The following is a 22,694-nucleotide window of genomic DNA, read 5'->3' as shown; positions in this document are numbered from 1 at the left end:
ATAAGATATAATAATTATTTATAAACTATCAAGGGACCAGGGGTGGTATCGGGGAGGGAGGGGGATGGGGGAAAAAGGGAAACCGAGCTGATTCCAGGAACCCAAGTGGAAGGTGAATTATGAGAATGACGAGTGCAACGAATGTATAAGGGTGCTTTGCTCAATTGATGTATAAGAGCCTTATGAGCCCCAATAAAAAGATTTTTTTAAGAATATAATAATGAGAAGTAATATAACAGCTAATTAGTCTACACAGCAGTACAGAGGGTTCAGTTCAACTCACTTTCATGGAATAGTTAATATATTGGAAGTCCTTCAACTCCTGGAATCCTGGGTCCAAGGTCAAAGAAGCAGACAGCAGAGTCTGTCCACAGGCGGCAAGCAGCAGGGTGGGTCAGCAACAGCCAGTAGCTCCAGAGCTTATTGAAGCAGGCCCAGATGGGATCTCAAACTCAAGCAGTGCACGGCAACAGGATCACCAGCCTCAAGCTCAAGAGATGTGTGGATGAGCAGCATGGGAAGCAGGTTTTGAAGGAGCTTCAAGCTCTAGCAACATAAGCCATGGGTTGGCTTGCCTCACAGGTAGTGTGGTACACAGGTTGAAGCAGAGAACTAGCTAAAGCAGCAGCACAATGGTCCAATATATGCAGGACCCAGTACAAATGGTTCCCAGTTATTTAACAAAGCTCTCCATTTAGACGGTAAATGTGTGGTATTTGGCCGAGTTATTAAAGGATTGGGTGTGACAAGGCTACTGGAAAATAAAAATATAGAAGTGGAAGGGGAAACACATGCTGCGTTGTTGCAGAATGCGGAGAATTGAAAGAAGAGGAAGATTGGGGAATAGTCTCCAAAATGGCTCTGGTGACAGTCATCTGGATTTTCCTGAGGATGCTGAGATAGATTCAAAGGATATAGATAAATTTTATTGGTAACAGGCTTAAAAAAAACCAAACCACTGGAAATGTTTTTTTAAAACCCCCAGAACTGGGAGATGGCCCTAAAGAAGTATGCAAACGTTTTAAGGTAGAAGGTTCAGGTTTTGTTATTGAGAAAGATGATGGAGCCAAGCTATAGGCTACAGCTTTAAGCTGTGTGCTAAATATTGGAGCTTGTAAACTAAAGATGCCCGATTTGCAGGGAGCACTTGACAGCTGTTTGGAGGCTCTTAAACTAGATCCAGCAAATACCAAAGGACTGTATCTCAGAGCTCAAGGGTGGCAATGCTTAAAAGACTATGATCCAGCACTAACTGATCCCAAGAAAGCTCAGGAGATACCCCCCGAAGATGAAGCTCTCCAGGCAGAATCACTGAAAGTCAAGCAAAAGATAAAGGCCCAGAAAGATAAGGAGAATGCAGCTTATGCAAAAATGTTTGTTTAATAAGAAATTGAATTGAACGTAAGTATTATGCATTGGCTTTATAAAACCAATAAGCAGAATGAAGGGTGTCTTTGTCTGACTATCCATAATGTGTTTCTTTGTACCCTCTGGTTTCCCATTGTTTATTGTTTAGGAATACTGGTAAGGCCCCTTAATAAACCAATGTCACAAAAGAAGAGAAAGAAAGAGAGTTACATTCTCGGAGACTCTCTGGGGGCAGTGCTACTCTGTTCCATAGGGTTGCTGTGCTCGGGGTCAACTTGCTGGCAGGGAGTTTGGAGTTTCTGGATCAACACTGGATGAGGATTCCAATCCCTGAGCACCCTCTCCACCATTTGGTGTTTGCTGTCTTTTGAAACTGTGGCCTCACTGTGGTTTTGATTTGCATCTCCAGGTGGCTCCAGATCTCCGAGCATTTTCTTCTTTTGTTTGTTAGCCATTTGGAGGTCATTTTTGTTGAACTGTTTGTGTATGTCCTCTACTGAGATATTGCAGTTTCCTAGAGATTTTAGAGATTAATCCTTTGTCTGTTGGATTGTTGCCAAAGATTTCCTCCCACCATCCCCCGTCTGTGGGTTCTTTTATTTACTCTTTTCTTAACTCTTTTTTGAGTAGTTTATAAACATCTTAAAAGCAGTTGTACAGTCATCACTGCAATCAATTTTAGAACATCCCCTTCTTTCTTGTATTTGTTACATGACCTCCCCGTCCCATGAGCCTCTCCCTCCCTGGCCATAACGCCAAGAAACTATTCATCCAGTTACTGTCTCTCTAGATTTACCTATCCTGGATTTAATATAGAGAAAAAAACACAAAAAGAAAAAAATATATAACAAAATAAAATATAGAAAAACCTCAGTTGAAAGGATAATACAAACTAGACCAGATTTAAGATTGGTCAAAAGGGAGAATAAGTGATAAGGTGTTAAATTTTAGCCTGCCTGCATCTGCCGAGTACAGTTTCCACCGCCCTCTGTTGGACAACAAGGCTCTTCACATTCCTGCTCAATGGTCAGAGGGGTTCACCAGAGGCTTCATCCAAGTGGGGACCCTGGGTTTGGGCTTTCTTATAAACTCTTTTGATGAAAGTTTCTGGTGCACACAGGTGTCTCATTTTTTGTAGGTCCCAGGCATCTATTTTGTCTTTGACTGTGCATGCTTTCCTTTGTGATGCTTAACAGTATGCCTCTGCCCTATAATAGGGCCCTGAAGTTGGTCCCTGTTTTTTCATAGGTCCTGTTTCATTCTTCTGCAGATGAAAATCCAATATTGCAAGTGCCTAACTCTGTTACCTTAATCGTTGTGATGGAGATTGTGCATTTAAATTTCATTTCTCCAATGGCTAGTGAGGTTGACATATTTTTGTGTATTTGTTTTTAATTTGTGCATCCTCTTTGGTGAAATGCCTGTTCACGGCTTTTGCCCATTTTCTAGATGAATTTTATTTTTTAAACTTTGGAGTCTAGAGAGTTCCTTGACTAGTCTAAATAGAAGTTCTTGGTCAATTACATGGTTTGTGGTTTTAGTCCTTCTCTTTTTGACCCTCTTCACGGGTCTTTCATGGTCGTTACACGATTTCACGTCAACTTGATAAGAATGAAGGGGTTGTCTAGCCGGTCAACCAGGTCACAGCCTGGTGATCCTTCCTTGCGGGTGTGGCCTTCTCAAGAGGATTCTGGGACTTCTCTTCCTCCCTGGAGGTGGGGCACACACTCTCTCTGCTTCACTTTCCTGTTGACAAGCCACATGGAGCCACGCTGATGGCAACCAAAGCCCTGGAGATGCTTCCACTGCCACTGGACCCACAGGATTTCCACCCACCAGCCTGTGATCTTCCTGCATTCGGCATCATTGCATGTGCTGCTTGAGTCTGAAGAGGCATTTACAGACTGGTATCAGACATATGGGCTAATATCGGACTTATGGACTTGATCTGGATTGGGCTGGGATGTTTTCTTTCTTTTTATTTATTTACTTTTTGCTGGGATGTTTCCTTAATATATACTCTTTCCTAAATAAAGCTCTTTCCTATACATATATGAGTCTCCCTGGATTTGTTTCTCTAGTCTACCCAGACTAACACAAGAAGTTATAAATTTTGATAAGGTCTAATTTATCAATTGTCCTTTTACGGGCTGTACTTTGGGTGTCCAGTCTAAGAACTCTGGATGTTTTTCTGCTATTTTCTAAAAGTTTTATGTTTTTCATATATGTCAGAGGAAGCCAGCCTCCAACAACCAAAGGGCCAGATGGTGCAATTGTATGGTGATAACATATAAAGATTATTGTAAAGTCAAAGAGTATAGGAAAGATAGGCGAGTACAGTAAAGGAGACAGACACATGTATGGTCGCATGCTCACCTCAGCCCCTCTTGATGGTCCACATGGAACTGGGAGAAGAGAGAGAGAAACTTTACTATCTTGGGACATTTATAGGTAGCATGAGACATGCATATTCAGTAGTTACATGCATCACAAGGTGGGTAGTATCTACATTAATGTCTAATTGCACCAGTGCTGTTTGTTAAAAGACTCCTTCTCTGTTGCTTTTGAACCTTTATTCAGGCTTCTATTTCGTCCTATTTCCCTACATTCATCCTTCTGCCAGTGCTAGATTGTCTGGATTACTGTAGCAATATAGAGTAAGTGGTAACATGGGGAAGGGAGTCCTACCCCTCTGTTCTTCTTGAAATTGTCTTAGCTATTCTGGGTTGTTTCAAAGCATTTTTAAATGTATTCATAAGTTGCCAAGAAAGTAAAGACTATATAATGATACAACTGAAGTGAGAGCTGGTGTCTAAGCTGAGCACGAAAGCCCCTTTTGCCTGTGGCAGAAACACCCCCTGCTAACACATTGAATTTGCTGACTCTTTGGATTTGAGCTGAGCGCCTCTGTGGCACAGAGGAGAAAGTCCAGGGCCTGTCCTAAGTTGGAAATCTGATGAAAGGCTCACACTATGCAGCTGAGACTCCAAAGGGCTACATTCTCAAATAAGAGTAGATTAAAAGCATGCTAGCATCATAAATAAATAAATGGATTAATAACAACAACCAACAAAAGTGCTAGCATCTACATCACCCCCACAGGCCTGCAGAGAAAAGAACTCATCTGAAGCCTAAATGCCTACAAGAGAATTTTGTTTTTTTAATTCTTGCAAAGAATGTATAACCATAAGCTAATCCTGTGGTTTTTCTGCCTGAATTCCTTGTTGATCCTAAAAAGGAAACGACAAGAATTGAATGTGGCTCGGGGTCAACACTGCCACCAGCATAGGACACAAGCAAAGAAAATCGTTCTGGGTGAACTCATCCTCAGTCTGGACCTTAGGAAATTTCCACAGATGCAGTGCCAAGACACATGAATTTGTGGTCAAGAAATGAAAACAATAAGCGATAAGGTGCCAGAAGCAAGAGCCAACAGAAATATCCAAATGCTCAAACTCACTGCAAGTTCGTTGGCGCTCACAGCGACCCTCTAGGCTGGGGCAGAACTGCTCCTGTGGGTTTCCGACACGATCACTCTCTAAGTGAGTAGAAAGCCTCAACTCTCTCTGGAGGAGCAGTTGGTGGTTTCAAACCTCTGACCTTGTGGCTAGCAGCCCAATGAGCCAGCAGGACTACTTAATAGAAATACAGATAAGAGGAAATAAGAAAGAAAATTAGATCCTCACACTATATAGTCCCATGTGTGACTAAAGGAGTTCTAATTAGAGAAAATGATGGTGAGAGAGGAAGAGGAAGTGTGTGTACATCAGACTGGTTTTCAAATAAATAAAAGAATTTTCCTCTGGAGTGAATCACTCCTTTTTTAAAAGTACACTAGGTTCCCTGCACAGTGAGAGAAAATGAATCACATCAAGACACATCTTTGTAATGGCTCAGTCTATTGATGAGAAAGAGAAGATCCTAAAAGCTTTCAGAAAGAGAGAATTAAAAGAGAGAATGAGAATCTGAATGGCATCTGACTTTTCAGCATAATATCAGAAGAGAGAAGGCAATAAGGCAAGAAGAAAAGTTATTAACCTGGAATTCTATACGGGACACATTATCAGTAAAGGATAAGGGCAGAAGACATTTCTCAGATATGTAAGGTGTCAAGAATCTTAACTTTCTTTCTAAGTAGACTACTTAAAGATGTGCTTTGGCAAACATAGGAACCAGGAAGACAATTTAGAATAACCCTTAGCTGATTCTGACTCAATGCAGCCCCATGTGACGGAACAGAACGACCGCGCAGGTTTTTCTTGGCCATCTTTTCCTTTTCCGTTTTTTAGATTTTATTGTGCTTTAAGTAAAAGTTGACATAGCAAATTCATTTTCTAACCAATAATTAACACATAAATCGCCCCCTGACGTTGGTTATAATCCCCACATTTGTGTCAACATTCTTCCATTTCCTCCCAGAGTTCCTCATCCCCCTTCATTTGATCTCCCATTCATTCAGTTCCCCTCTGCCTTCTCATCTGTGGTTTTGGCAAACGTTGCCTGTGTTAGTCCGGGTTGACTAGAGAAACAAATGTGCAGACACTGGTATGTGTATAAGGAAGAGCTTCATCTAAAGAGTAATTGTAAATTAAGAAAACATCTCAGCCCAGTCCAGATCAAGTCCATAAGTCTGATATTAGTCCATATGTCTGATACCAGTCTGTAAATTCCTCTTCAGACTCAGGCAGCACATGCAATGACGCCAAATGCAGGGAGATCACAGGCCAGTGGGTGGAAAGTCTTGTGGAGCCAGTGGTGGTGGAAGCATCTCAGCGCTGGCAGGGGTCTCCACATGGCTTCTCCAGCTCGAGGGCTCTGGCTCCAGGGTATCTTTATGTGGCTTGTCAACAGGAATGTCTGGCTGTGGGGGGAGGTCAGATGCTTACAGGCATCCTCCCTGAGGGTGATCAGTTGCCAGACTGCAGTAGCCCCTACTCCCTGTTGTTAAGGACAATGGACAGGCCTGCAGTCATGATTTGGTTCCTGTAGGTGGAGTTCACACCCTACTGATAATGGTCTCTATCAGTTGAGCCAGGGAACAGGTCAAGGCTGCCATCCTGTAGCTAGGATCCGCCCATCTTGCCACATATATACCCAATCCCTCCTCTTCCTATTCCTCTTCCTATCATGTGGATACCCCTAGATCACCCCTTCCCATTACTGCATTACCTATAGCACAACCCCTTCCTGTGACATATGCCTTTACCTGGAATTAGGGGGCTTGCATATTCCCAGAGAATATAAAAGCCTTGGTTAGCAATAAATCTCTCTCTCTCTCCACGTGGACCTCCATGCGGGGCTGAAGTGAACACTGCTACCATGAAATGTGTCTGACCCCATTATTTCTCATTTCTCTCTCTCATGCTTTCTATGACTTTACTATAATCTTATTATTGCTGTACAATTGCACCTACTGGACCCATGATGGTGTGTTAGGGGCTGGCTTCACCTGGCATCTGGCAGGGAGAGTGTGTGTCCCCCCTCCAGGAAGGAAGACAGGAGTTCCAGACTCTTCAAAAGGCCATGCCCAAACCAAGGCCTGATTGGCTATGACCTGATTGACAGGCTAGACTCCACCCCTTCACTCAAGTTGACAGTAGATTATGTAACTGCCACATTGCCCTTTTGGTTTCACATGATTGTTCTAAGAAGCACATTCTTCACGGATGTTATTGCTGATTTTACAGCCCTGTCTACCGCGTGGTCGAGGGGGTGGCCTCTGGGAGTGTCTCCAGCTCCCGGTTAGAAGGTTGTCAGTGGACCAGTCTCGGGCTTCCTCCAGACTCTCCATCTTCATTATGATTTGTTTGAATTTTGGTTTACATTTCCTACCCACCTTAACTGAGACCTTCTATTGGGAACCCAGACATCCTGGGTAGTAGTGGTAACCAGACACCATCTAGTTCTGATCTCAGGTAGAGGAGACTGTAGCTCATAGGGACCATTAGTCCTTTGGATTAATTGCGCCCTTGAGTTTTTTGTTTTATTTACTTGTCAGAAGAGACCAATAGTTGTTTCTTAAATGGCCACTGGCTTTTTGTTGTTGTTGTTGGCAAGCTTTTAAGACCCCCAGATACTACCCCTCAGACCTGATGTCTCCCTCTCTCCCTTTGCTATCAAGTCTGACTCACAGTGACTCTACAACAGAGTACAACTGCCCCTTTTGGTTCCCAAGACTATACATCTTGACCCTAGCAAAAAGCTTTATCGTTCTACTGCAGAACAGCTGGTAGTTTCGAACTGCCAACCTCGCAGGTAGCAGCCCCACATGTAACTCACTTTACCAAGTCATCGCTTTAGACTAGGATGTATAACACTATAGCTATGAGGTTGTAGTCTTCAGGTCCAGTAGTTTAGTCTCAATGTCTAAGTAATTTATTTAACTCTGGCCCCCATGTACACTTTTAAATATCTGAGGGTTGTTGTGTTTTTTTTTATGGAGAAATGGAATTGAATGATAATAAAATTTTCCACAAACTTATTGAAGCTCCTTCATATAAGTATACACTCTGCATTCACAAATATCTATAAATATCTATAACCATACCCACAAAAGTCCAGAGCCCTGGTGGTGTACCAGTTACTTGCTAACTGCAAGGTCAGCAGTTTGAAATCACCAGCAGCTCCTTGGGAGAAAGACAAAGCTTTCTCTTACCATGAAGTTAGTTTCAAAAAAAAATGTTAGTCTCCAAAACTCACAGGGGCAGGTCTACCCTGTCCTATAGGGTTGCTATGAGTTGGCAATGACTCATTGGCAATGAGTTTGATTTTTTAAAAGTTATACCCATATACACAGTAAGTAAAAAAGCATTGCTAAGGCTTCTGTTCATAGATGATCCCAAAATGTTTTTAAACATGTAATTATGATCATGGATGGTTGCAGACAAGTTCTCTCAGGAATGCACTTCTTAGTCTTCTTAGAATATCTCACACACACATAAAAAAGGTCCAGTCAAAACTGCAGCTACTAAGGGGAACCACTGGGCCAGTTCATTCGTGACAGAGAGGTCAGCTAAGAAGGGTATGGCAACAATTTTGAGGGGCTTCCAAAGGGAGAATCTTGACAGATGCTTTTTCAGAGGACCCAGGACAATCACAGGGCTTAGTATGAAGTTTTAAGAAAATTGAAAACTGCACCAGTGAGGAAAAGACCAGAAACATTTCACTGAGTAATTTTTCCCCCTTCACGACAATGCACCTACTCAATCTTCCAGGGTAGCACAGGCTCTTGTATGAGAATTTCACTGGGAAACCTTACTTCATCTACCTTGTAACCCTGATCCTGCCTTTAGAGACGCTTTTGGTTCCCAAACTCAAAGAACACTTAAAAGGAACCTATTTGAGTCCCTCAAGGATGCCCAAACTGTTTTCACCTAGCATAGACTTTAGAGTACAGAATTCTCTGGGACAGATTAGAGATGGAAACACCTTCAGAAGTGGAGAGACCTCTATGGGGACTATGTTGAGAAACAACCATTTCATTTTGATGTTTCTTTACTAAACGTTCCTGATTTTGCAGCGACACATATGTGCGTGGGTGCACTCCCAAATGACCTCCCTCACCGTAACATACAGATGTACCTATCTACTCACAGCCCTGCAGGATTGTGTATGTTAACAGCACTTACTGTGGTTACTTTGTTCTTGCACACCGCCGACCTTCTTGAACCTGGGTAGCATTGTACTAACTTCTCCCATTCGGTGTATTGCCCTCCCCTCCCTATAATGATCAACCTCTGTGTATCAGTTAGTGATTCTCTCTTTCCTTCCCGGGAACCAGACTTGTTTCTTTTTTTTTTAATTTTAACAATTTATTGGGGCTCATACAATTCTTTTCACAGTTCATATATATACATACATCAATTGTATAAAGCACATCTGTACAGTCTTTGCCCTAATCATTTTTTTCTAGACTTGTTTCTTTCTGCATGTTAAGTCTACCCTTGACTTTTTACAGTGGCGGTCTCACATGTTCCTTTGTAATTGACTTATTCCACTCAACAAAATTCCTCCAAATTCAGCCGTGATTTAAGATGTACCATGAACTTATTATTTGTGTAATATCTCATTGAATGTATGCACTACAAACTGTTTATCCATTCAGCCCATATTTAGGTTGCTTTCATCTTTTTTTGCCATTGTGAATGTTGCTGCAATGCACATGGATGTGAATGTGTCTAATCAGCTAATCATGTCACAGTCCTTCCTTTTTTAGGATATACAAGGGAAATCGGCATCTTATTGTTTCCAATAGTGAATGTACTGTTTTGCAGTCCCACCAGCAGTGTATGACTTCCAATTTCCCAAGTCTCACCAGCATTTATTTTTGTTTTTTAATCACTGCCATTATAACCAGAGATATCAAATTGTCATTTTGAGTTGCATCTAATGGTTAATCATCACAATCATCATAGATTTAATAAAGAATTAATTTTTACTAAGGCCTAGCTATGTAGTGCATAGTCTAGATTACCTAGACTGCTCTTTACAAGTCTACATATGTCTACTTTCTCCTATGAACTTTAGTTTTAGATTTGACATTTAGAGCTACATCACATTGAGTTAATTTTTGTATACGGTGTGAGGTATGGACATCCAACTTTGCCAGCATCAGTTATTAAAGAGACTTACTTAATGGACTCTGACCCATTGTGGACAATCAACTGTCCACAGGTGGATGGAATTACTACTGGGTTTATTTGTAATCTTTGTGGAAGCAGATCCCCAGACCGTTCTTTCACGGTGGTGCTGGGTAGATCGCCGCTCTTTCATGGTGATACTGGGTAGATTGGTATCCAAGTACAACTGAATTGTACCACTCAGGGACCTTCAATGAAGGCAATGCATGTAGAAAATGACATACTGGACCTTACAGGGTCTTTTTTTTGACCAAGTTGATAAAAAGAAAATCTTTGGGGTGGAAGCTATGTACTCTCAGACCCAACTAACCTGTCCTAATGGGATGAAGTAGGATGAAAAGCACTACAGGCCAGGGAGGGAGTGGGTAGTATGTGTGTGTGTGTGTGTGTGTGTGTGTGCGCATGTGCGTGTAGGGGGATGAGATAATAGCTCATCTCTCCCCCAAGGAACCAGGAGGGTTTGTACCAATCTTGCAGTTAACCCAATGCTTATGTCATCAGAGGCCCTTGCACATGAACATACAGAAAGATTACAAGAAATCTGTAATAATGGCTGCCTCTGATGTTATAAAATACACATAGCTGTGAAAACCTTGCATCTGCATACCATAATTTTAAAATTTCATTTTGTGTTTTTTTGTGTTTTTTTTCAAAACCACTGCTCAAGAGTCAGTCCAGCTACCTGAATCAATCTTTGGGGGTTAGGACCAGTCTTTCAAGTGGCAAACTGCTGCCCAGTCAGGTTTAGGAGTCATCCACCTATACTCTTCATAGGCTATCTGTTGCCATAGTAAAGTATATATGTGAGGATATAACTTTTATATTCCTAACTAGGAAGCACATGAGGGGAGATATTTTATACTGTTTTCCTTGTTACCAGCTCCAAAATGTAGTGCAAGAATACAGTTGCATTCGTCTACTGCATTCCATTCCATTACGAAGGGGCGTTCAGAAACAGATTTAACTTAACAAGTGTGGGAAACTGAGGAACGGGAAGAGTGTATGCGGATGAATTTTTTATTTTGATATTTTAAGAAGCCTGGCAGGCCAGGATTCTAGACGGAGTGAGGTCTTCACACTTTTGAGTTAGAGATGAGTCCCAATCACATTCTCAAAATTAATATTGTTGCCCACAATATCTTCCCATAATAGTGGCGCCTTAAAGTTACCTCTTACAAGCACAGGGCTGATTGCTATCAGGCCAAAAGATTCAGGTATAGGAGCAGCCATGTGCTATTGCTCTCCTGGCTCAGGGGACAGTCACTCCCCTATCCCTGCCCCCGCACTGCTGTTGGTTATTCCTCCAATGAAATCCAGGACCTCCAGGCTAAGGATACTATATACACTCGAGTATAAGCCGACCTGAATTATCAGCCAAGGCACCTAATTTTACCACAAAATCTGCATATAAAAATGTGCTGAAACTCGGCTTACACTCGAGTATATATGGTATAAGGTAACCTGTAATTAGGGGCGGGGGACTTGCCTGCCCCGATAACATGTTAGTTGATGTTGGGAATACATTACCTCTCTCTACGTGGACCTGGCTCCTGAAGCCATGGAGGAGGCGGCGAGCACCCCCAAACTTGTGTCTGTTTCTCAATTTCTTCCCTTCAATTCCACAACCGTCCCTTAGGACCCATCCAGATGTGAGGCTGGATCTCACAAACAAAATTGCAGGGTAATAAAAAATTGCCACTCTCTAACAAATGTGCTTGACAGAATGGATGGAAGTATGGATTGTTATAAGAGTTGTATAAGCCCCTAATAAAATGATTTGTTTTAATTGCCACTTTCAGTATATCCTAGAGACTCTCTATAGCAGTCCCGTCTTTCTCTCAGGGATTAGGTTGAACTGCCAACATTTAACCCCCAGTGCCACCAGGGTTCCTTGAATTAAGTACACGCAACATCTACTAGAAATGTTTGTGGATATGAGATTTCAAACAAAACCCCTTTTATTGCAGAAAACACACACCTTTCTTCCTTCATAAAGAAATGTACTATTGCCTTATTCAAGGTGATAGAAATGTACACTTCCATAGTTCCGTTTTCTCTTCTACCGGTATTTTCCGTGCCGATTAAAATGTTTGTAAAGGTAACGGATGCGTTTGTTAAGCTTGTGCAGGTCATCAAGGTACATTCGATTCCCAACCATTTTCCTCTTTCTGATACAACGTTGCAATTCATTCCCCTTCCAACCTCGAAGCCATCTGGGGCCCTTGATCAGTTCTTTGGGGTGTTTCTCAAAGTCACCTGTGTAATTGTGGGAGAGCATATTAGTTCCAAGACAAGAGAACACAGCCTGGCCCAGCTAAACTTTAATAGGCAGTTGTACCTTCCTTAGTACTAAGACAGAGTCCAGGGAAGACTCTGAGTCAGACGGCTTGGGGTTCAGGTTCTGACACTGCCATTTACTAGCTTTGAGGGTAAAAAAAGTCACTTAAATCTGTCCTTTGGTTTCTTCATTTGCTAAGTGAAAGGGCTATTGGATTAAACACTTCAGCATTCAAAATAGCGCAGAAGACCGAGAACGTAAACATACCTGTTTGTTCTTACTGTTGAATATAGCATCATTATCTACAACACACACGCAAATACCCCAAACTCACTGCCACCGAATCCATTCCGACTCAGCGGACCCTGGAAAGCAGGACAGAACTGTCCCTGTGAGCCTCCAACACTGTAACTCTTTAGGGATTAGAAAGCCTCCTCTTTGTCCGGAGGAGTGGCTGGTGGTTTTGAACCTAGTTAGCAGTGTACCTGGTAGCCACTATACCACCTGGGTTCCCGTATTAACTAAACGGGCGCGGGGGCGGGGGGGATGGGTTAGAAAAAAAATGAGTCGCGATGGCGTAATAGCCACTGTGAGTTCCATAGGGGGGGTCAAGTCTTACCCAGGATCCCAATGTTATCATACACCCCGAACAAGGCCCTCCTCTCATTCCAACGATCGACGACTTTAGGGGGTGGGAGGGTGACTCTTACGCGGGACAATCCTGGAACGCCTAAGGAAGCGGAGGGGGAAAGAATGAGTCTGAGACACCTAGCGAAAGCGGTTCTTGGGACGTCTTTCTCCATCAGCTACTTACCCAGAGAAAAGGTTCTGCAGGCTAAGGGCACCCAGCCCCAAAGGCTCCTGCCTAATCCCCAAGGGAGCGCGCCTGCCATTGCTCTCGTCTGTCCTACAAGGACACACTGCACGGCTGCAAACGGTAGGACCGGGCGAATTCCTCCAGGCTTCAGACAAGGAGGAGAAGCGTGTCACGGCTGACCTGACTCCCGGCAGGGAGCAGAGGCAGCCATCGTGAGCCTGGCTTTCCCAGAAAGCACCGGGCGCAGGGCCCGCCCCCTCCACCAGCTTCCGGCGCGCGAACGCTCGGCACGCCTCCCTTGCCCGAGCACTTCCGGCCGCCCCGCCCGCCGGCGCTTGGCGGCGAGGTCGCCCGTTGCTGGTTTCTTGGGCCTTAAGTGTGAGGGAAAGCGGAGTCCTGGAGCCTAGAGCTTCGGGGTGTTCAAGGACGCAGTCTTCTCCTCGGAGCCGCCTAATCGTCTTCGGGCGTCAACTCTGTTCTTAGCCCATTTTAGAAGCAGAAACGTGAAACTCGGTCGGACATAACGCAGAAGGAAATTGGATTAGCGCCCAAGCCTTTGAACTCAGCCTCGATTTGCCTCCTTCCCTGCAGGGGGGGGCCCTGAGTGGGCCACTGTTCTGGGACCCTAGCAGTGTCCACTTCCCGCGCCCCGCCCGGAGGAGAGTCAACTCTGAAGGCCGCGTGGCGCGGCCGGAGGTGAAGCTCCGGGGAGCCGAGGGGCGGGCTCAGCGCTGGGCCCTAGGCCCCGCCCCTTGGCAGCGCGCCCGTCGCTCAGCCTCCTCTGCTGTGATTGGCCGGTTTCTCCAGTGAACGTTGCGATTGGTCCTTTTATAGCCGTTGATATTTAAACTCCCAGTTGTGGCTTCGCTCGCTCGGCGCCGAATCGAAAGGCGGGTTTTTGCTTCCGCCCGGAGGGCATTGGTTAGTTTTCTGCCCGCTAGAAAGCTTCCTCGCTGATTGGTGAGTATTGTGCAGTCCGAGTGTGTGTGTGTTCTCCCGGGCCCCTTGCACGTAGGTCCGATCGTCTGAGTCGGAGGATCGGTTGGTGAGGGGCTCGACTCAGGTGTGGAGCGGGCAGTGGGCAGCTGAGAATCGGAGGATTGGCAGTAAGACTCGGTATTAAGCAATCGGAGAGGCGGAAAGGTGGAGCGGGGATTTGTTGGGGGTTCCTGTGTGATAGAAAGTTAGACCAGATCCCCAACGCAATCTTGTAATTTGGACAAATTACTAAAATAACCACTCTTAACCCAAATCATTGCATCTGTTTATTGTGTCCATCGATGCATTCCATGGGCTTAGGTTTGGGGAGGGGTAAGTTAGATATGAAATAGGGAGCATAACAGCCTGCCACAGCATAAGCAAGTAAGATGTTTTATTACCTTCCCCCATTGGGGAGCCTAGAAACTCATGCTGGTTGAGAAATCTATATACTGATCACTTTGTACATTGATGAGCTGCTTTACATGCAAGCCCTGGTGGTACAGTAGTTAAAGCTCTCAGTTGGACCCCACCAAGAGACTCAGCGGCAGAAAGACGTGGCAGTCTGCTATGATAAAGGTTTGCAGCCTTGTAAACATAATATATGGGTTCTACTTAATCCTATGGGATCCCTATAAGTTAGGATCCGCTGGAGGACAATGGGTTTGGTTTGATTTATGCCATTTTACAGTTCTTAAGTCACTGTCTTGCTCCTTGACTGATATGATCTCCAGAGCAGTATCGTAATCCGATTGGTAATCCCACTTTACAGATGAGGCTCAGGAAGTTAAGGGACCAGGCCGGAGAGTCCCAACTAGTTAGTATTCGATTCTAATCTAGGGTTGATCTTGTGCCTCGCATCCTTGAAGAATGTTACTAGCTTTCTATGAGACTGAAAAGCATCCTTACACATTGGAGGTGGGGAAAATAATAAAGCCAGGTAAAAGGCAGTGCTTAGATATAGACCCCCAACATGTCTGCTGTTTGCTTTCCAGCCTTGTGAGCCAGAGGGCCAAAGATGCCTCCGCAGCTCTGTGAGTTCCGTCTTCCCTTATCTTTGGAGGAGCTGTTGAAAAGTGGAGGGGTGAATCAGTATGTTGTACAAGAGGTGCTGCCGGTCAGACATCTTGCATCACAGCTGAAAGGTAAGACTACAGAACTGTCACCATGGCTCACATGTCAAAACCACAGTCCCATTGCCTAACTGTTCTCCACCATTAAGCTCACCGAGGGCCAGGAACATGGTGCATAGTTATCTGCTATGAAGAATACTACCTTCCTTGAGATAATTCATTAAGTTAAATAATATTGATGTATGTGATTTCCCTTTGGCTGGGCGGAGAAGGAAGTTGAGTTCACAGGTTCCCAAACTTACTTGGTCTGTTGCCCCCTTTTTAAGGGGGGGATTATTGAGTGCCCCTCTGGCAAATAAAAGTATTAAAACTAGAGCCCCTAATCCAGGATAAAGTGTGTATCTGCTTTTGTAGCCCCCTGGATTGTTCTCTACCCTGTACTGTACACCACACTAAGTCCTTACGGATTTCATAGAGGTTGTTCAGGTTGTCTGGAGCTTGACCAATTGCAGGTAAACACTTTTCTGACGTCAGGATGTCTTGTTTGCAAGAGTGTTCAACAATGGGAGAAACGACACAGGGAGCTGCAAATCAGCTCTGATCCACCAAAACCTGTCAGGGAGCAAGAATAACTCCTCCATTGCCAACAAGACCGATGATGTCGCTGTGCTTGTTGGGAATGGTCTTCATTTCAGGTTGCTTAGGAAAAGTAGCTGGAGGAAAGATTAAGAAGCCAGATTGCCTTGATTTGGATCCTGGCGCTACTACCTCTACCTTGGACAAAGTTCTTGCACTCTCTGTGCCTCAGTTTCCTCATCTGTAATGACAGACATAATAGCTACGTTTATCCTTAAGGGAGGCTTGGTTCTAATTGAAGCTTGTTGAGATGATTCTAGCTTATCGCCTCTTGGGGCCCTTGGATGGAATAAACGGTTGACATGCTCAGCAACTGATGACAGGTTGAAGATTTCAGTCTCAAGGCACCTATTTGTTGGCTGAAAATTGACCAATGAGACTGTTTAGTTTTCAACTACAGGGTGCTGAAGGGCCACAGTCTTGGGAGTTCTACCCATCTCTTGGTCTCCTCTGAGTTTGACTTGTTTCTCTGAAGATTTTGATGCTTAGAAGTCTAAATGCAAGTTCTATGAATATACAAGGTTAAATCAGTTAATTCTTTGCGTAAGTGTTGACTGACCATCTGCTATGGGCCGGACACAAATTGTGGTCTGGGCACTGGGGGTACAGCACTAAGCAAAACAGCCAAATGGACAAAGTCCTCTCTCTCAACAAGGCACTCACAAATAAGTAAATCAGGAGCACGTCAGTGCCAAGGAGAAGAGTAATGCAAAGTAAGACAGGATGTGCTGGGGGGAGGAGTGTCATTTGTGTTGGTTATCTGAGAAGCCTTGCTGATAAGTGACATTTGAACCTGGACCTTGAGGATGTTAGCTCTGCAGGTTCTCGGGCAAAGACACTTCGGGGAGACAGAAAGCTGGTGAAAGGCTCTGAGAAGGGGAAATGCCAAGGTGGTTGGACTCAGCGCCCCACTGGCGGTGTACATCACTGTATTCTTCCCCAAACCAGAGCTGAGAACTCGCCAGAAATAGAAAGCGCATACCAGAACTACTATCAGAAAAAGCCGTGTTTTAAGAAACTCCCTCGGTAATTTGGATGCACACTCAAACTCGAGAAGCCTCAATTTAGAGCCTCAGAGGTCATAGTAAGGACTTAATTTCAGCATGAGTGAGCTTAATGAACTTTGAGCTCAGAAAATTGTGGTCTGACAATTTACAAGTGTGCCTGTCTACTGTGAACACAGACGACTCATTCACTGCCATCGAGTCTGTAGTGACCCTGTAGGACAGGGTAGAACTGCCTGCTCCTGTGGGTATCCGTGATGGTAACTCATTTTAGGAGATGAAACCCCCATTTTTCTTGTGTGGGGCAGCTGGTGGTTTCTAACTGCTGACCTGTGGGACTTGGAATGCATAACCACGAAGCCCCCAGGACTCTGAGCGCCGGCGTAAGTAAAGAGCAACCAAAAAGCAGGAGATTAGTTAGGGGCTGATACAATAATTTCAGTTGATTGGAAGAGAGTGATACCATTGGAGGTGTCAATAAAAAAGTAAAGTTCCAAGTATGTTGTGAAAGTATAACTACAAGATTGCTGACAGATCAGGGTAGCATTAGATATAGAATCTGAGGTAGTTTTCTGACCTAAGAAACTAGGAGAACGGAGGTGCCGTTTCCGGAGATGGGAAACAATATGAGAGAAGCCTGTTTAGACTGGTGGTTGTGTGCGTGTGGAGTTCAGGGGAGAGGTGCCAACTGAAGACATTGAGACTTGGTGTCCGGTGTGTAGACGGAGAAGGGGAAGCCATTTAGCGTTGACAACTCAAAGCAGTACCACATTGGAACAGCTAAGGAGCAATCACTGGGACAGAAAGCCAAAGGAAGGGCTAACTGGAAGCAAGATAACGAACATTTCAAAAGAGCAGTGGTCAACTATCAGTTTAGCTCGTAGGGCAAGTAAGGGCTGAATTAACTACGGATTGGGCCTTGATAAAAGCCGCTGCACAGGAGTGGTGAGGCGACCGCCTGAATGAGGGAGCTCAGTGAAAAAGGGAAGAGGAGAGACACTGGAAACAGTGAGTGTAGACGCAGGGAAGCCATCCGGGAGACACAAATCAAAACACCGAGCTAGCATCTTACACCCACCAGGAGAGCCCAATTTAGAGGGGGCAAAACCGGAACAATACTTGCTGGACAGGGTAGGGAGCGATTAGAAAACTTATGCTCTGCTGGTGGACTTGTAAATAGGAAAACCGTTGTGGGAAACTATAGGGTAATTACCGAAAACTACTGGCAGGAGAAATACCATATGACCCAGGAATTCCTTTGCTGGGATATAAATACCCCAAAGAAATAGGAGACAACACGGACAGACGTCTGCTCTCCCATGTGCATTGCACCACAGTTCACAATAGCAAGAAACTGGAAACAGCACAAAGGGCCTTCAGTAGAAGAATGGATAAAGAAACCCACGTACATTCACACAATGGGATACTATGCATCCTGAAAACTATTGATAAAACCAAGAAACACCTCTTGACATGGAGGGACCAGGAACCCACTATGCTGAGTGAGTTAGCATGGGTCTACTACTGTCAGGATAAACACCTAGGCGAAGGCAGGCTTCTGCTCTGAGGTCATATAATCATCTAACCTGGGGTCCCAAGCTACACAGTAGAGTGCCTCCCTAGTGCCTATGAACCTTGTATTGCCGCCTCTATATGTACGTCTTAACAACTACCTCGATGGAGATCTCACCTGAGCTTGGGAGTGGGTTTTCAAGATAGAGAAGTAAAAGACCATTCAGTTGCTGCCATATAAAATTGCTAAGGTCACCCTAAATCGATAGACACTCGTACCAGAGTGATCAGGGAACCTTACTGGAAAGTCAAGTCCAGATTTTAGGGCGTGGAGCATATGCCCCAGAGAAGAGGATTACATTTCTGTTGGTAGAAAAAACGGGGAAGAGCAACCTCTCCTTGGAAAGGGAAAAATTGCTTAACAGTAATTACCTGGAGCCTAAGGGGAATACGCCCAGTATTGTGTTCTCATTTGAACACTTGACCTAAGTTGTACCCCAGCCCTTGGTGGCGCAGGCCGTGTGCTCCAGGCTACTGGGGTTTTAAACTCGGTTCTTCTGAGGCACACAGCTTTCATAGGCTACACCAGAAGCACTTGATGTGGAAACGGGTCTTTACTTCAAACTCAACTGTCATCCTTTGACTTAAGGCTGAAATTGCCTAGTGTGAGAAGAAGCAGATGACTGCTATCCCAAGGGTGTAGATAGCACTGGCTGTCCCTGGACTTCGGTTGGATCTCTTGCCTTGAGGGTGCCCAGTGAATGGTGCTCCGGGACTACCGCATACTATTTTAATGCCCTTCATTTCTTTATCATGACACGTACTAATCTAGTCGGCATGGTTTTGCTGTTGTGAATGAATATTACTGAAAGTTTTGCCCTGTTGTTACATAACCTTGTTGTTATGTAAGTAGCATCCAGTCACTTGAGTTTAAACTGTAAAAGTCAACGAATCATCTTCGTAGCTGACCTTTTGATTTCCTTTTCTCCAAATGTTTTCAATTCCATACCATTGGCCAAATTAGTGACGCTATCAATAGAATTACCTAGTGCCCCAGGGGCATGATCGAAAATGTTCTCTAACATTAAATGATAGTGAAATCTCTAAGTTGAGTTAGGAACATGTAAACCAAAGATATGTGAATGAATTTTGGACTCACTGAATTTCAGCCCCAATCTAAGGACAGTTCGTTTTTATGATATGGTCCTGCTTGGTGCTCACCCTCATGAAGAGATCACTGAAGATATGGGTGCCGTAGCAAAGTGTGGGGAAGAAACCAGATGATGCCCAGTTAGTGAGAAGAACAGTGCCTGGGCTTATCTTCAAACAAGCAGCCATCCAAGGGAGGCATCCACCAAGCCCACATGAAGGAAGCACAGCAGCCTGTGATCCAAGGACTGTAAATAAAGAAATCTAAGTCCAAAGGAGGAAATGTTATCAGAGCTTACATGGCGGACACCTGGTTTATAGAAGCCTGTGCTTACATGGTTAGCTGCCATCTGCATGGCTGGCAGTTTGAAACGTCGCAGCCACTCTGCAGGAGAAAGATGGGACTTTCTACACACGTAAACGGTCTCAGCCTTGGAAGCCCACGAGGGACTCACTATGAGTTGGCATCCACGCATGGCAGTGAGTTTGGGTTTGATGGATGACAGTAGAAGGCCAGAATCCATTTGCAGCGTCCGCGTGTGGAGTGAGCCTCCAGTGAACCCCTCTGACCATGGTTCAGGGCTATGAATAGCCATGTTATCAGACAGCATTATAACAGCAATTATGAAAGACGTAGTTAGGTTACAGTGTAATAACTGAATCTCCATTTTGTGACCCATTTTAAATTTGTCTGGGTTTTAAGATACTCTGCTTTCTTTTCTGGTTTGCTTTTTTTTTCTGTTTTACTTTATTGTTAGGTGTTTGTATGTTTTTCTGATTATGAAATCTAGGATAGGTAAATCTACAGAGACAGTAACTAGATGGGGTGTGGCAGAAGTTGGGAAATAGCTGATAACAAGAAAGAAGAAAATGTTCTACAATTGATTGTGGTGATGATTGTATACGACTCTTATTAATATGATTGAACTTTTAAATTGTATGATACATGAATTATATGCTAATAAACTTTTTTCTAAAGGAATTAGCAGTAAAGTAGGATGTTAGCTAGAGAGGGAGCTTGGGTCAAGGGAGGATTTTTTGGCTGTTGTTTCCATCTCCTAAAAAACCAAGCTCACTGCCATCGGGTCAATATTGGCTTATAGCAATCCCGTCAGAAAAGGCACAACTGCCCCTGTGGTTTCCGAGACTGAAACTCTTTACAGGAGGAGAAAGTCCTGTCTTTCTCCCTCAGTGCTGCTGGTGGTTTCAGGCTGCTGACCTTGCAGACCACTGCCCAACGAATTCATAACCACGCTGCCACCAGGGCTCCCTGTTGCTACACCTGTGTATGTGTTGAAGGATGCTATGAGACGCTGGTGATGCGGGAGGAAGAGGGGACAGCTGTTGGAGCACAGTTCTTCAATAGGTAAGAGACGGTGTGAAATGGTGCTCAGAGGAGGCAACTGTAGCATCATAGCGGGAAGGCCAGATGCATGGTGTACAGAGCTAGGAACCAATTAGAAGTTAGTTCTCTTCTGTTGGCTTCTGTTTTCCCAGTGAAATAGGAAGCAAAGTCTTAGAGATGGTTTGGGCAAAGGAAAGTTCATATACCTGTGAATTTGTAGTGAACTTACCAGAAAATACTAAGGGCCCATTTGAGGCCAGTGGTCATGAGTTTACAGTAAGACTCAGCAGAATGTCGGTTTGCTGGGGTCACGTTTATCCAGGTGGTGACCTGAATGGAACAAACAGTTGGATTTAACCTAAATCTTCCAGGGGAGTAAATGATGTTGTCAGTTAGTGGAAAGAATTAGAAATATGTCTGATAATGGGGGAATTGTAATTTAATTAAGATATATATATGTTTAATAGAATATTATACAACCATTAAAATGAATAAAGGTAAGGTTTGGGACATTGCTATGATAATAAACTTTAAAAAGCAGGACAGAGAGTGGATATGGGATGTGAACTCAACAAAGGGAAAACTGAAAAGTCGGCTGGAAAAAACCTGAAAGCTTCTATAATATTTGGTTAGTCCAGGTATGCACAGCATAAGTGGGCGAGTCCTGACATGTGTCCATACAGCCATAGGGTAGGGAGGAGGAGAAGGGGCTTGCTTTAAGCATGAGCTATCGGTGTGGCTGGGGAGGCTCTCTAGTTGCTGGGCCCTGCCCCTAGCTCCAGCTGCACCACCTCATCCCTAAGGGGCATTGACTTTGAATGGGTAGCCAGGGGTGTTGTACTTCAAAAGGTTTCTGGGAAAATGGAATTAAAATATGAGGGAGATTTTCCACAAGTTTGTGAATCTTATTTGTGTGTGTATTGAATATATACAAAGATACTACGGTTGATTGAAAAAAATAACTGCAGTTGACCTTTGAAAAACACAAGTTGGGGGGGGGGAGGACCTGATACAGAGGGCTTAAGTGGAAAGCAAATGCTTTGAGAGTGATTAGGGCAAAGAATGTACGGATGTGCTTTATACAATTGATGTATGTATATGTGTGGATTGTGATAAGAGTTGTATGAGCCCCTAATAAAATGTTTTTAAAGAAAAAGAAAAACACAAGTTTAAACTACTAAAGTCCACTTATATGTGGCTTTTTAAGAAAATTGCTTGGTAACACTGTCTCCAGGTGAGTAATTTGTCTCTCTAGTAAATGGCATATCACAGTAAACACTGACTTCTCACAGTTCTAGCATAGTTTCATCCTGTTTGGTATAATCCCTTAAGCCATGATTAACCCTAGGGAACCCATATGAAGTACCAGCTTTTAAGCCGGACACGTCCCTAAGAAGCAGAGAAAAGCCATGACATGACATTACAGGACAAAGTTGAATCGCTTGACATGTCCTGGAGTTGAGGTCTGCGGCTGCTGGTGCCCTCCATTGTAAGATAAGTGAACTCGAGAAGAGGAGAAGTCGTCACTGTGACTTTGCTGGCAGTTTGGCAAACCTTGCCCTTTCTGCAGAATAAATACCATTTTTATTGAAAATGTGGGTTTTCTGTGGGTGCAGTGTGTAACATACACGCGGAGCTCATTGACTAGGCTACCAGTAAGGCCTTATCAATAGGGTGAACAGTGGGATATAGTTAGTTACGTTTGAGGGGAGTCAAATTTACCCACGGATTTTCAACTTTGTTATTCAAGGATCACCTGGTGTTCACAGACTGTTTGGTGGATGTTACGTGATAAATACCTCAAGGCCCAATTCACAGAAGGGACACAGATTTAGTATGCTAAGTTGTGTGGCCTAAGCCAGAAAACCAGTTGCAGCCGAATTGATGGGACTCGT

The 22,694-nt window shown here is 44.0% G+C and overlaps 2 protein-coding genes and 1 pseudogene across 5 annotated transcripts in view; 2 read left to right on the top strand and 1 right to left on the bottom strand.

Annotated features, from left to right (window-relative positions):
- The first annotated feature begins 561 nt into the window (after positions 1 to 561).
- On the top strand, positions 562 to 1,383 carry LOC142451666 (peptidyl-prolyl cis-trans isomerase D pseudogene; annotated as a pseudogene).
- A 10,559-nt stretch (positions 1,384 to 11,942) lies between these two features.
- On the bottom strand, positions 11,943 to 13,763 carry LOC142450351 (large ribosomal subunit protein mL51-like). The gene is made up of 3 exons (XM_075552170.1): positions 13,100 to 13,763; positions 12,905 to 13,015; positions 11,943 to 12,263 (listed from the first exon to the last, which is right to left on the bottom strand). Exons 1-3 carry the CDS (start codon positions 13,176 to 13,178, stop codon positions 12,067 to 12,069), a joined length of 387 nt encoding a protein of 128 aa, XP_075408285.1. The 5' UTR covers positions 13,179 to 13,763; the 3' UTR covers positions 11,943 to 12,066.
- The window catches only part of NCAPD2 (non-SMC condensin I complex subunit D2), a 28,639-nt gene continuing 19,362 nt past the window's right edge, over positions 13,418 to 22,694 (top strand). For 2 of the 4 annotated variants that reach the window (XM_075552169.1, XM_075552166.1), the window contains exons 1-2: positions 14,086 to 14,218; positions 15,076 to 15,225. In XM_075552169.1, coding sequence (XP_075408284.1) covers positions 15,099 to 15,225 — 127 coding nt within the window. In that variant the 5' untranslated portion in view covers positions 14,086 to 14,218; positions 15,076 to 15,098. Of the gene's footprint in view, positions 14,063 to 14,085; positions 14,219 to 15,075; positions 15,226 to 22,694 lie in introns of those variants that run through there. The other 2 variants (XM_075552167.1, XM_075552168.1) reach the window with 2 other exon arrangements.

The sequence above is a fragment of the Tenrec ecaudatus genome, chromosome 6 (genome assembly GCF_050624435.1).
Source record: "Tenrec ecaudatus isolate mTenEca1 chromosome 6, mTenEca1.hap1, whole genome shotgun sequence".
Classification (NCBI taxonomy): Eukaryota; Metazoa; Chordata; class Mammalia; order Afrosoricida; family Tenrecidae; genus Tenrec; species Tenrec ecaudatus.
Note: the sequence above shows the minus strand (reverse complement) of the source record. Positions and strands in the feature narration are given on the sequence as shown.